Below are 13,943 nucleotides of genomic sequence, written 5' to 3' on the forward strand. Positions count from 1 at the left end.
TAAGTTCACTTTGCACTGCCTGTCAGTTGCTGAGGAGGTGTAGGGCAATGTACAGTATAAAACAATATAGAAGTGTGTTGCTTAGAGGTGTAAATTGGTTGATAAATGGCAAAAGGCAAAAACTGTCAAAACAGTAATTTGCTGTAAGGTTGGTTTTAATTTTGGAGTATTCACAGTGCAGATGAATTTTGTTGTTGCAGTCTGGTATTCATGAGTGATGATGTTATGAGTCTTAAACTCTTTATGTAAAGCTTTACAATTCTGAAATTGCACTGAAATATCTGCATTTTAGGCAGTTTTCATGTTTGTTTCAAGAGAATGGAAGTGTTTTGTTAAAGTGATGCTGTAGAGATTTGTATTTCAACATTTATACCATCAGTTATGGCTCCATAATTTACAAGAGTAATAGAGAACTTCTGTCCACATCAGCGTCTTTCTCAGCTTTGCAGCTAGCTCTATGAACAGGTATTTGTAAGGGGAGATTGTGTCATTTTGTCTCCGAACTTATCTGGAAATCAGGTCCCAGGGATTCTGGTGCTGGGTTTGAGCATCCAAAGATACCTCTTGCTTTGTTGTGGGAAAAATCCTGAAATACTTTGCTATATAAATTAATCTTCAAAGCGTCTGTTGGAGAAGGAGAGAGAAAAGGAAGGCCACAGCATTTTTCCCTTTGTTTTAGGAGCTGAGTGAACACAGAGATATTAAGACCGATATTTTACATGGTAACAATGGTATCTAATGTGGAGAGGGACAATGGATACTCAGCCTTCCTGAATTCAAGTCCCAGAGTCATCTTCTGAAAATCTTCATGTTAGTAGTCACAAAGGCAGCTCAGAACAAAGCCAAAAAAAGACTAGACTTGCATGTTTTTGAAGTCCTAAATCAGTTTTTTATCAGCTGTGGGGAACTTTACTGCAGCAGGGACTGATGGGTTGGGGGATTTTTTATTAAGAAAAAGAGCATGGATCTCAAGATTCTCCCTATTACTTTTAAAGAGCTTTGAATTGTAATCTCTTCTCAGACAAGCCTCAACGCGAGGAGGAGGGGAAGGGAATGAGGGACCACCAAAAAAAAGAAAAAATCTAATTTACTTCTGTTTCCCAGTAAGGAAATATTGAGGAGATCTCTTGGAAGAAGCAGAGGAAAGAGAAAGCAAAATTTCCTTAGTAAAAGCTTTTACATGTTTTTGAGGACAAGGGAAATAAATATTCTAAAGTCAGTATTTGACAGTCACTTATGCTTTCATATGAAACTTATTTTCTGTAATTGGTTGGGGATTTAGGTTTATATATAGGCTTCTGTGGGAGATGGGGTTTTTTAATGGTTCTTTTTTTATTCAGGCATGTGGCAATTCAAAGCCTAAAACTAATCCTGACCTTGTAAATTAAATGGGATTAAGAAAACAATGCCCTCAGTAGAGTCCTAGGTTCAAGGATTCTTCTGTTGAGAGATTTTTTAACTGTGTGAAAGAAAATTTAGGAAACAGCCAACAGTCTTTATTGATAGAAATATTTGTTTTTACTTTATAGGCATTTAGTCATAGTAAGACGGTGACGTATTTACTTGCTATGATACAGTACTGTGTTTCTCTGAAGTTTAACGAACTTGTATATGTCTTTCTACTGTAGATTGGATCTCTGCATCATGGACTTGGTTGTGTAGGTATTTCTCTCATACTTCTTCAAAATTTATAGTCATTTTAACTGGCAGCATTTTCTTAAACTGGAAATAATGCATTCTATTACACTTTAACTTTTTAAAAAATTGGGCTTCTTTCAAGCAAAATTTTCCATTGTTGTAGTAATAACTCTCCAAAATATAAAGATTTTCTTAAAAATATATTTCCCAGAGACTGCTTAATTTATTGCCAAGAGTTTTCTAGACCTTTATTTATTACACTTTTTATGCATTTCAAATGCTATTATCACTGTAGAAATTAGACAGCCAGTAAAGAATAAACAAACAAGTAAAATTACAGTTGCACCTCACCTTTCCATCTGGGCCCTGGTGTGTTTACTCTTTCTGGTCCGTTTCACTATTGAATGATACTCTAGAAAGATATTGCCAGTTAATTTAACAGTTCTCTTCTGAAAGATAGAAGAACATAGAAAATATTTATTCTGGATTTAAGTTATAGGCATATTCAATAATAATCCTAAAACTATTCTTCTAATGCAGTGTTCCACTTACTTTAGTTTCATGATAACATTATTGCTAGTAGTTTTGAACAAAGAAACCACTTCATAGCAGAGGAGTGCACCTAGTGCTCTGAATCTGATTACCTTATACAAATGTGGTCCTAATGATTTTTTTTTTTTTCCTCAATTATAACTGCACTGTGCATTAGCATCTTCACTCAGGACAATCCAGAGAAGGAACTTTAAACTTTCATTTGTTTTTTCAGTCTTCTATTTCTTGCTTTTTCTGTGTAAACAGTTAAAATCATGCAAAGTTAGCTTCATATTTCTAGGTGAAGTACCTGTCATTGTTTCATGGATGCATGTCTAGCAGTACCACTGGACTGTAAAAACAAACTGAAAGATGTGACCTTTATAAAATACGATGGAAGGGAATCTTACCGGATCATCTATTGCTATGAGTGAAAGCATTGTCTGTAGTTAAATTTCAATACCAGAGCTCACTGTAGTTGTTTGCAAGTTCATAGGCTCAGTGACTACCCTTGGGTTTTGTTATCTCGCAAATCTCAGACTGCCATGTGCTGGGAAAACTGAGTCTGGAGGTAGGAGAGAATGAGAACATGCAACATTCATTCCTGCCGCTTTTCCTGAGAACCCATGTAAGCTGTTCCGTTACCAGAGTAGCCTGAAAATAGAAACCACTGATTTCTCCAGCATTCTTCACCACACTGGCTCCTTTAGAACATGTCAGATTTTTTCTTAAATACCTTCTCCTTGCAAGTTCAGGAAGGGTAATTAAGCTAATGCCATAGATAAATTAAATGTTATCAGCATTTTATCTGTTATTAGTATAGTTATCATTGGATTTTGGGGAAAAACTGCAATCTAACATGCAGAATCAGGAATTATAAAGAAATATAATATATAAATGAAATATATGTCTAGTTAGCAACTAAGATTCTCTACTTCAAATTTTTAAAGTTTAAAGGATTTCTTTTAATATTCTTGACAAGATATCATCATTTGCATTTGAAAGAAATGAAGTCTCACTAGGTTGAAAACAGCAGCTTCGGAGATAGTTTCAGGAGACATTTCAAATAAGAAAATGGAAAATTATTCTTGGTTTTCTTGCCGGCATGAGAAAATAAGCCAGACTGAAAATTCATTTACTTTTTCCTGATGTCACCATTTCCTTGGTATTGGGGAATGAACAAATTGAATTAACTCAGTGGCTGACAAAACGTAATCTACAACATCAGTGTATTCATCTCACAAAAGCTAACATTGCTTTGCATCCTTTCTTCTAATAAAGATATGTAAAAATGCTCAGGAAAGCAAACATCCTTTGCTTTGAGCTCCCACTTGCTTAATCTAAAGTTCTTTCAAGGTTTTATCGTTTCACAAAGTAAAACTCTATCCCCAGTAAAACTTTGGCATCCATATGCAGGAATGCAAGCTGTTAGAGAATATTTTATATAAGAATTTTGATGAAGTTTGAATGTCATGCAAGTTAGAGGCATATAAATCTAAATCTTCATTTTTATGTTGTTGGTCCTTTGATGAAGAAGTCTAATGGGCTTAGAGGTGAAAATATTTGAAGTATTCAAAAAAAAACTCTGGGTATGAAAGGTGCTCTTTCTTGGCTAAATATTGCTATATTAACCATGAACTTTTGTATTATCGTAGGTCCTCTCTCTACCCCACCGGAGGCTTGTTTGCTACTGTAGGCTGTTTGAAGTTCCAGATCCAAATAAACCTCAGAAGCTTGGATTGCACCAGCGAGAAATATTTTTATTTAATGATCTTCTTGTGGTATGTACTTTCAGGTGGATAGACTTCTAGCGAGGTATTCAGAAATGCCTATCTCCATGAAATCAGTGGCAATTAAGAGCATGAGCATTCCTAAAAATAAATATCGATTACCTGTTACTCTGTACTCCAACAATCTTGGGATGATTAAGATTTAAATTTTCTTAATTTTCTTCATTATATAGCATTTGCTTTTAAACTGAAGCCTTTTATTGATTACTACACTCTATTGTAAGAAAGTACTTTGATGCAATAGCTTTTACTATAAAGAACAAAAATTACCTCCAATTTACCCATTTCCCTAATGGATAAATGGAGACATTCTTTATTCCGTGAATAATGAATTCAAGTTACTTGTGGAAAACCAAAATTACATACTACTTTATATTCCCCAGATGTTCTATGAACCAGACATGTTCATTCCTTGAAATAGGAATAGGATATGCTGAAATACATTTTACAGTTGACTTGACTTTTTAGCGTGCATTTAACTTGACCCAGTCTTTTGAAAAACAGACATACAAAACTAGTGACAGCTTGGAGTTATTTGGTTGATTTACCCTTAAAAATAGGAAAATTTCTTGTACTCCATTTGGAATGTATTTGGCTGTTACCTGAGAACTAAGAACTAAACTAAATATTTCACGTTTTGTTACGAAAAAGGTGTGCTTCAGATGCACAATTTTATTGTGTGTAGTTTTTACATACCTTCAGACCTTAAAACCAGGAAGTAAATAAAAAAACAATCCTTCTGATTGTGAGTATAACCTCCTAGTTGTAAATGTGAACTTGGGTATAAAATGATAGAACATTGTCGTCTTCGGATTGCAAGTTTTCTGTCGGTTTTTATTACTTACTCAGATGTCAGTAGTTTTATCAAACTGTTTTGGGAGTAATATAGACCAGATTTGTCAGTTCTAGTAAAATGCCATCGCCAAAAGTTAAAGTTAGAAAGAACTAGTAAAAATAAACCTCTTGGTCATAAAGAGTGGTTGCATTCACACTTTAGGAGAACCCCAAAATTGATGGTAAGTAGTAGTATGTTACTTCTATTGTAGCAAAAAGTAAAGGTTTCCACAGACTCAGCTTTTATTGAGATAGGTGCTGTTATTGAGAGCTCAAAAGAAGTCACCATAGGGAAAACAGGGCATCATTGGATGAGGTAGTGTAAGACAGTATTTGAAGGTGCACAGAAGCAAAGCAGGCTTGGAAGGTCACAGAGCACATAAGAATAAGGGCTAAGAATTAAACTTGTGTGGAGAGGTCCATGGGCATGTCCTGCCTGTAGTCAGACTGTAAGAAGAAAGTGTGGTAGCAGCTAAGTTATTTAAAAAGGAAAATTTAAACATATTTACATTTTTGCTAGCAGGTACAGTGCACAATATGATGCAGGTTTTTTTCTTTCTGGAATTTCAAGAAGTGGAGTTCTGGAGAATAGAGAACACAAAGGCTTTGTATCTGGATAAAATATTAAACCTTCTGGTTAAGAGATACCAGTGCAGTTGCATTAAAAATAAAAAAGGAAAAAATTACAAGTTCATCTTTTCTGGCAGATTGTCGCTTTCTTTGGCATAAAATGTTTTCTCGTATGCTAATTCTTAAGAACAATAATTTTCCACAAACACATATGTTAAAATGGATATTTAACTTTGTTTATGTGATAACTTTCAGGTGACCAAGATTTTTCAAAAGAAGAAGAACTCAGTCACGTACAGTTTTCGACAGTCCTTTTCCCTCTATGGAATGCAAGTTCTTCTTTTTGAGAACCAGTGTAAGTCTTTCCTCTCTTTTTAGATGACCATTTTATTTATAAATAAAACAAAATAATAACTTGTGTGAGTGAAAAGGATGGACAGGACTTGATTCTGAATGTAGGAATAAAATTGCTCTGAATTTAACTTAGCCCTGAAGTTTAAACTGAGATGGTGTCAGCATAAGAAACAGCAAGACTGCTGTTAGATTTTTTTTGTTGTTGTTGTAGTCAGAAGCCAAATCTAGCCAAATGTGTTGTTTGTGAATGCTTGTAAAGAATAGAATGTTTGTAAAGAAACAAATATGTTATATCTGTTGCTGAGTCAATGGTACAGTCAGCTGGAACTGAATGTGTGATAATAAATAATGACTATTATAATGACACGTGTAATTCAAACCACTAATTTATTTTCCTGATTTATATCTTAACTTTGTGCCTAGGTAATGTATACTCATTCAAATTTAATACAAAGCAGAGAGTCTTGATTAAAGTTTGTATTTTCTGACACCTTTTGTTTATGTCAGTTGTAATCTGCATCAATCCAATATTCTTTTTATCTTTAATGCTTGTCAAGCTTAGTCTTAGCAGACAACAGCCCAACAAAAAGCAAATCGTTTGCTAATGCTCCTGTAGATTTTAAGCCCAGAGACAGCATCAGTAATAACGTAGCGGAGCATAGTTGTTTGTATGGTACATAGGGAGACAGTCTATTTGACCTGACTTAATGGTTTGTAAACCAAACCTTGACCTTCATGATAAATTGTATATAGTTCAGTGTGACATTCAGTATTTTCTGTGCTTTTCTGTTGTAGAAAGCTCTTAGTTTTCACTTGTCCTTGAGAATGTGCTTCAATGTTTAGCTCAAAAGAAGTCACTGTTACTGAGTCAAAGCATCTGGAGATTTCAAAAGGCATGATTTTGTAGAGCTTATAGCAGCGATGTAGCCTGCAGATTATTTATATGCATACACATTCATTCTCTCTCTCGTGCACACATTATATGATATAAAATTCATTTTTAGAGTGGAAGACCAAATATTTCTATCCTGGGTTCTACTAAAAATAGAAGAATATATAATTCCTCTGATGTCAAGTTAAATAAATTAAAAAAAAAAAAAAATCACATAAGCATGCTAAGTAGAAACATTTTATTGAAGTAAACTTAAAAATATCTATAGTGGAACTAGGAGTAAAAGGTTGGATTCCTCCCAGTGAACTGGAGGCATTTTAACTGAGACACTTAAGTAGACATAGTTGGGCTCCTAAGGTGAATTGACTATGGTGAATCAGTGAGCTGATTGTGCTTCCAATATCAGTGCCTGTCAGGTGGAATGCAGTATTTTCCAATTGAGAAAGAGAAGTATTCTTCCCCTCTGGTTTGTAAAATTCATATTCTTGGTTTCCCCTGTCCCCAGCAAGTTCTGGGGTATTTTGGCCAGAGCCATCATGCCATTCAGTAAGTCCGTGTGTAGCAGCTGTCAGAATCAGCTGGCTTCAAGTGAATAAAACTTAGTGTCACTAAAGCAGAAGCAACAAAAATATTGGTATGGCTACTGGTGAGGTTGAACAAAATGGCTGGCGTTGATGATAGAAGAATTGGCTTCTAATGATAGAAGTCAATTACGCTGAGGGATGGATGAGCTCCAAAAGGGAAAATAATGTCATGTATCTCTAACAAAAAAATAGGCCATAAGGGAAGTACGTTTTACATTTTCAGTCAAAATCACTGAAAATATAAAGGGCAAGCAGATCACTTTAGAGGGAGTGTATCTGAAACCAATAAATGTGTCAGTGTTTCCTGATGCTTAATCAATACGACGTAGAGAAGTATCTCTGGTAATAAAATATTTTTGTTTGTTTAGTATGTGGAGATTCATAGTTCTCTGTTCATATGTGAAGGTAGTCCATGTGACTTTGGCGTTACCAAGTTTCCTTGTTTTATAAACTTTATTTTTTTCCAAGTGGTGCACTTTCTAGAGCTGTTTGCTGCACATGGAGTTTCAGAGTTCAAAACAGTATGTGCTGTTATACTATGCTCTCCACCTGTTAGCTTGCCTAGCACCAGACTCCTCTGCACTTTTGGCCATTTGGCTGTATTCTGAACGACAGCAGCTGCAGACAACTTGAGGCGGCTGTCTTATTTGATTAAGGGTAGAGGCAATTGTCACGTGGTCAGGAGAAGCAGATCAGCTATACATTGCTTCTGTGCAAGATGTTGCTATCAGACCCTGGCAGAAGCCCCAAATTCTTGCTCCCTCCTTCCCCTCTGTACCCTTTGAAGCTTGGGGTAGTTGGCACCTTTTTGCACCTGAGAACGGTAAATGGACTTGCCTCACTTTTAGTTGCAAATCTGATTTGGAAGTTAAGGTATCCTTTTAAAAAAGCATAGCATTTGCACTTGTTTCTCAATATTTTAAGCCCATATATTGTTGAAACCTAATGACTTTGAGGAAGAGACTACCTTACATCATCTGCTCGTTCTTGAGGGAATGAATTTTTAGTACGTGGGGCACTTGAACTTCAGTTGAATACTTAAGTAAATATTTGAGAGCTTTAGCAAACCAATAAGGTCAGGCAGTTGAGTAAAAGAAAACATTGTGAATTAGAATGCACATTTTGAGTTTTTCTGACACCCTGTTTCTACAGGTCTGTGCTTCAAGCAAAGCCTGATTCTGTTTTCTACAGCAGAATATATCTTCATTATAAGCTATATTTCTGTAAATGAACGTTTTATCTCAACCAGGAGATATTTTTGGTCAGCTGTTAAAATTTGCATTCTCAGATGTGCAGCTAGAAAAGAAGCAAAGACAGTTTGCTGAAAAATCTGCATTTTATTGTGAAGATGTCCATAACATGGGCCAAAAGAGGGGAAAAAACCCCTCCACCCGTTTTACTTCCTCAGTATGTAATTTCACAGATAATTTTGACTTTTTTTTTAAGAAAGAAAATGAAAGTAGGATGTCCAGGGAACACAACTTAACAGGAAATACTAAAAGCTGTACAATGCTAGTGTGTTTGCCTTCCTGCCAACGTTAAGTTAAAAGTATAAGACAGGTTCTAGTACTTGAGATGTATTCAAGTAGTCTTTACTGAGCAAAACTTTGGTTACAATTGAGTAGGGTAGGTAATGGGATCCGCTCCATGAAACAAAAATTATCCCCTTAAATTTTTTGGTTTTTTCTGGGATTTTTCTTTTATATTGTACCTTAAGGGTAACAGCTGCGTAAAGACTATCTTTCAATATTTATTCGGTATCTTGACAGTTAAGCAGTTCCAAGGTATCTTAGGGATTTTCATTCTAAATCTGTGCCTTTAGACTTTTGTTTCTCCGACTTTGTTCCCTGTATGGTAATACTAGTAAAAAGCCTTCAGTTGTGGGGGGGTTGTTTGTTTGTTTGTTTTATAAAAAGAAAAGTAATTGGAATAATCCGAGCTTAGTTTTTCTTGACTCTTTCTTCTAGATTATCCCAACGGTATTCGGCTCACGTCAGCTGTTCCAGGAGCAGATATCAAAGTACTAATAAATTTCAATGCACCAAATCCTCAGGACAGGAAGAAGTTTACAGATGATTTGAGGGAGTCAATTGCGGAGGTTCAAGAAATGGAAAAGCACAGAATAGAGTGTAAGTACAAAGGTACATATAATAGAGCATTTTCAAGCTAATCAAAATAAGAAAATCTTGAATGTGTCTATAAGCCATTAAAATTCTTTAAAAGTTCAAAATAATGTGGGGTTTTTCCATGGCTTTGATTCTAGAAAGAGGAAAAACCCAATGATATCTTAAGCCCCAGCTGAGTTTATTGACTTATTTACTGCAGTGTAGCTGCAGTGGAAATTTAGCCTGGACAAACTGCAAATAGCAATGGACAGAGGAGAGATGAATTTGTAATTTGTAGTATAAATTACAGTAAGAATTTTAGGGATAATTTACATCACTGAAATTCTCAGTGATGGCCCGTCAAATAAGTTTCACTGAATTTTTCTTCATTTCCATGTTGATATTCCTGTATTCTCTCAATTAGGTAGCCATAGTACAAATTGATATATTTTGCTGGAAGTTACGTGAGTGTCTAAACATGGAATTTTATCTTCTGTTTTTCCAAAGGAGGAACAGCCTTTCATCCTGTATGTTGTAATATAAAGCTGTTAGTACAGGGTTGAAGTTCCTCTCTGGCATTTAACAGTGCCAAAATGAACTCTTATCTATTATTCACAGTAATATGTGATCACATACAGAAATTGTCATGGTACCATGTCCTCCATTATAGTCAATAAATATGAATTGCAAAATTATTCTCTTTGTTTCAGCTGAGCTAGAAAAACAGAAGGGTGTGGTGCGTCCAAGCATGTCTCAGTGCTCCAGTCTGAAAAAAGATTCTGGCAATGGGACGCTGAACAGAGCTTGCCTGGATGACAGCTATGCTACCGGGGAGGGGCTGAAAAGAAGTGCACTGAGCAGCTCCCTTAGAGACCTGTCTGAAGCAGGTAAGCACTGCCTTGATTTCCTGGCTCTGACTAGTGCATGCAAAGATGTGTGAATGATGCATATAAAGCCCAGCTCACAGTGGGCTTTCAGAACTAGTAATACTGAAACTTCAAGCATTTTAAATAGCTTCTCTTTCATAGTTCGTGTTTAATTTCTGTTTGTTTTTTACCCTCGTTCTATTAAGCAACCACTATTTGAAAGCATTTAAACCGTTGTAGATTGCTATATATACTTTTAAAGGAGAGTGAAGACAGAGGAAAAATTGTAAGTGTGTTAGAAAAAAAATGGTTGACTTGTGCTAGGAGTAACCCACCTAGTTTTCCTTTCTTCTTTTCTTCCCCTTTGCTTCTTCCCCTTCATACAATAGGCTTAGAAAGAAAAAAAAAAAAGAAACTGGTTGCTGTGTAATGACCGCTTTCTGTGTATTTTGTGCTCAAGTGTACCTGTGTTACCACATTGATGAATGAAATTGAGTGAAGCCCTACTAAATTCTGCCTAGAACTGTGTGATTCAGATACAGTGTGTCCCTGATGCTCTTTTATTGTTTTGTAACTCAAGATACAGTTCCCAGTTCTTGCAAAAGAAGAGGTTGTTGTGAAATACTATTGCCAATAAAGGAAGCCCTAGTGGACAAGAATACTGATATCCCACAAAGCTACTGATGTGTCTTAAGATTTATTAATTGATTAATATAGCTAAAGACTGGAAAGGAGTGGTGGTGTGATTTTTTTAGCCAAAGAAAAGCCAGAGGAAGTTTGGTATGTTTTCATTTTATGGTTTGCCTCGGTAATACACAACTGGCATACCCTTGTAATACAGGCTGCCATGGGTAGTGACCTTGTCTTCAGTGTTAAACGTGATTCCTGTCATTTACAAGACGCCATATCTGAACACCGTGCCCACTATTCAGAAAGTACTTCTGGGGATAGTAGCGACTATATTTTTTTCCAATTATTTTTTTTAGTTCATAGTCTGTGTTACATACTCTGATTTGTTCTTTTAATTGCAGTGATGATTTACAGTCTAGTCATAATTTCAATACTATGTATAACTTTGGTAGTAGACGCTACTTATCTTTTCCCTTTTTTTAACTAAAGAAGAGATTTTAGCTATGCTGCAATAAATAAAATTGCTGTAAACTGAAATTATAGCCTGTGTTTTGTGGGTATATGTATATGCATACAAATATGTAGAGAGTGAGCTCTTTCAATTATTTTATTCTCTGTTTAGGCTTTCATACTCATATGTCCATTTGTTTCATTAAGGAGACCTAGGAACTTGATCCAAAATCAGGCTGAAATTGAATATTGGTACTTGATTGCCTTCAGTGGATTTTAGATCAAGCCACTAGTCCTCACCACTATTATATCTCAGATTTGAGGATACTTCCATCATCCTTTTTTGTTGTTTTGTTTTTATTTCATTAGAATGAGAACTACCATATTGTTGAATATGTGAGTTCAGTGGGTATCTGTACCCATAACTGCAATTTCTGATTAATTTTTTTCATCCCACAGGAATTTTTCATCCCTGTCTTTCAAACATTGCCATGTATTTAAATTCATGTTATGGGTTTTATGCGATAAACAAGTATTTGTAATCATGAAAACATTTCACGTTTCAACAGGGCATGCCTACAATTGGCATGCTTATTACTGAAAATAACTTTTTTCCATACTAAAAAGTAGAAATCACTCACAGACTGCAGGGTTTATCAATGAGTTTGTTAAACCCAACTAAACTTAATTTTAACTTTAACGAGTTGAGAATTATGGAGAGTTTCTGTTTGGTCTTGTGCAGTGCAACTGACTTGAGAAATTACATACCTGTTATTTGCTTTGTTATTTGGTGTAGTTTTAATGAGATTATACATGTCTTCTCTGCCTTTTCTCAGTGAATAGCTTGCACGCGAGGCTGATTTTGTTTTAATATGGGACAGATGATCCATAGAAAAACAAAGAAATCTCTTTCAGTTAGCAAGATACTGCGTCCCAGTGATTATACCATACAAAATTGCTTCTGTAAAAGAGTACTGAGTTAGGTTGACTCAGTTCTTCTCTTTGTGGATGAAACACAGGATCAAAAAGGAGGAGGAACAGGAGTAGTGGGGACTGTGTGTGGATGTGTGTCTTTCTGTAGGAAAAGGCATGATGAAAGTGGATTTTTAGAGTTCCTTTCTACATTTAAAGAGAAATAAATCTAATAAACATCAGAAAATTGCCTGGTTGCTTTATCTATGCATTAAGGCAGATAATTGTCCAATGAACATTGCAAAAACAAACTGAAAATTTTTAAATATTTATTCAATGAAGGGGAAATCTGATTAAACAGCATTTTGGTTGTACGGGTATATGACAAAACTGGTTAAGAAAACAGTCCATTACTCTTTACCAGGTATCACAGTAGTAAATGGTGGCTGTGGAAAGTGTGTTTAAATTCCTCTCTTGGAAAAGAGCGACGATTCATAAGCTTCTTAGATCTAATGAATGTTGATACCCTGAATGATTCTGACTCCTAAGCTGTAATCCGTAAGGAAAGGCAAGATTTGTCTGTCAGGAATCATTTCCTGATGGTTGTTCTTCCATGCATTTGCCATGATAGCTTAAATCATAATTGCGAGAAGGATGTGAATGAGGGTCTCTTGATTTTAAAGATAGTATTGTTCATTGTGGATTGACAGTTCTTTCCATGGAATACAAAGCAGAATGTGGCAACCAACTGTTCCAAGTTGTGAATGTCAAAAGTATTTAGTGCTTTATTTTTCTCAAAAGCAAAATATGTGATTTTTATTACACATTCTTGAGCTGTAGGCAATGAAGAACTGAATTTATTTGTCCCAGACTTTGGAATTCTTTATTTACATAAAAATATTAGAAGACAGACATATTTTAATGCAGTTAAAGCTGAGTTTTACAGGTTCCGATAGAATTTTGGACATTTCACCACTTATTCCATATACAATTACATGATAAGTAGGTTTACAGAAAGATGTGAAAGGTGTGAAGTCCCATCATGGCCATTAGTACGTGGGAAGAATGATTTGGTCGCTAAAGCAGAGCATGGAGGATTAGACTGGCTGCGTTTCTGATTCTGTATCTCTCAGGTTTCTTGACTGATTTTAGGCTAGTCAATCTGAATTCCAGCGACTTTGAGTTGCTGGAAGACCCAGTGCTTTCACATTGAGTTTACAGTGGTGAGCACCTGTGGAAATCAAGCTTTATTCCCCCCATCCCTAACCTGTAAGGTAGAAATAATATTTACACACTGCACTGGTTTAAACATTGTAATTTTGGTTTGCCCTGGTAATACACAACTGACATACCCGTGTAATATTGGAATCTGCACATAAGTGCAGGATGGTATAACTGTTACTATTAATATAAGTTGTGCTTGTCTTATAATCTCCTGACCTATCTCAAAACAATCACAGACCAGTAGAGACTACTTTAAAAAAAAAAACTAAACCCAAAACAAAAACATAAAGTAGTTCCAGAATTAAAATAATTCTATTTGTATATTGCATATAATCTGTCGTCAACCTTTAACTTGTTAAATGTTTCTTTCTACCTTCCAAAAAAAGCTTCCTTTTTTTTTTTTTTTAAAACCAATTTCATCGTGTATTTTGTAAAATTTCCTATATCCCAAAATGTAATGGAAAAGACCGTGGAACTTCTCAGCATTGTAATCCCCTTAAAAAGGCTCCGATTCATGCAATTACAGAATCCCTTAATCTGTGGAACCAATCTGTGACGGGATG

General features: G+C 35.4%; 1 protein-coding gene across 1 annotated transcript in view; it reads left to right on the forward strand.

Moving 5' to 3' along the window:
• IQSEC1 (IQ motif and Sec7 domain 1) overlaps positions 1-13,943 on the forward strand; it is a 152,488-nt gene that overhangs the window by 132,511 nt on the left and 6,034 nt on the right. The window contains exons 8-12 of the mRNA XM_009283286.2: positions 1,629-1,658; positions 3,825-3,950; positions 5,619-5,718; positions 9,161-9,322; positions 10,009-10,185. Coding sequence (XP_009281561.1) covers positions 1,629-1,658; positions 3,825-3,950; positions 5,619-5,718; positions 9,161-9,322; positions 10,009-10,185 — 595 coding nt within the window. The remainder of the gene's footprint in view (positions 1-1,628; positions 1,659-3,824; positions 3,951-5,618; positions 5,719-9,160; positions 9,323-10,008; positions 10,186-13,943) is intronic.

Source organism: Aptenodytes forsteri, unplaced genomic scaffold, assembly GCF_000699145.1.
Source record: "Aptenodytes forsteri isolate BGI_AS27 unplaced genomic scaffold, ASM69914v1 Scaffold870, whole genome shotgun sequence".
NCBI classification, from domain to species: Eukaryota; Metazoa; Chordata; class Aves; order Sphenisciformes; family Spheniscidae; genus Aptenodytes; species Aptenodytes forsteri.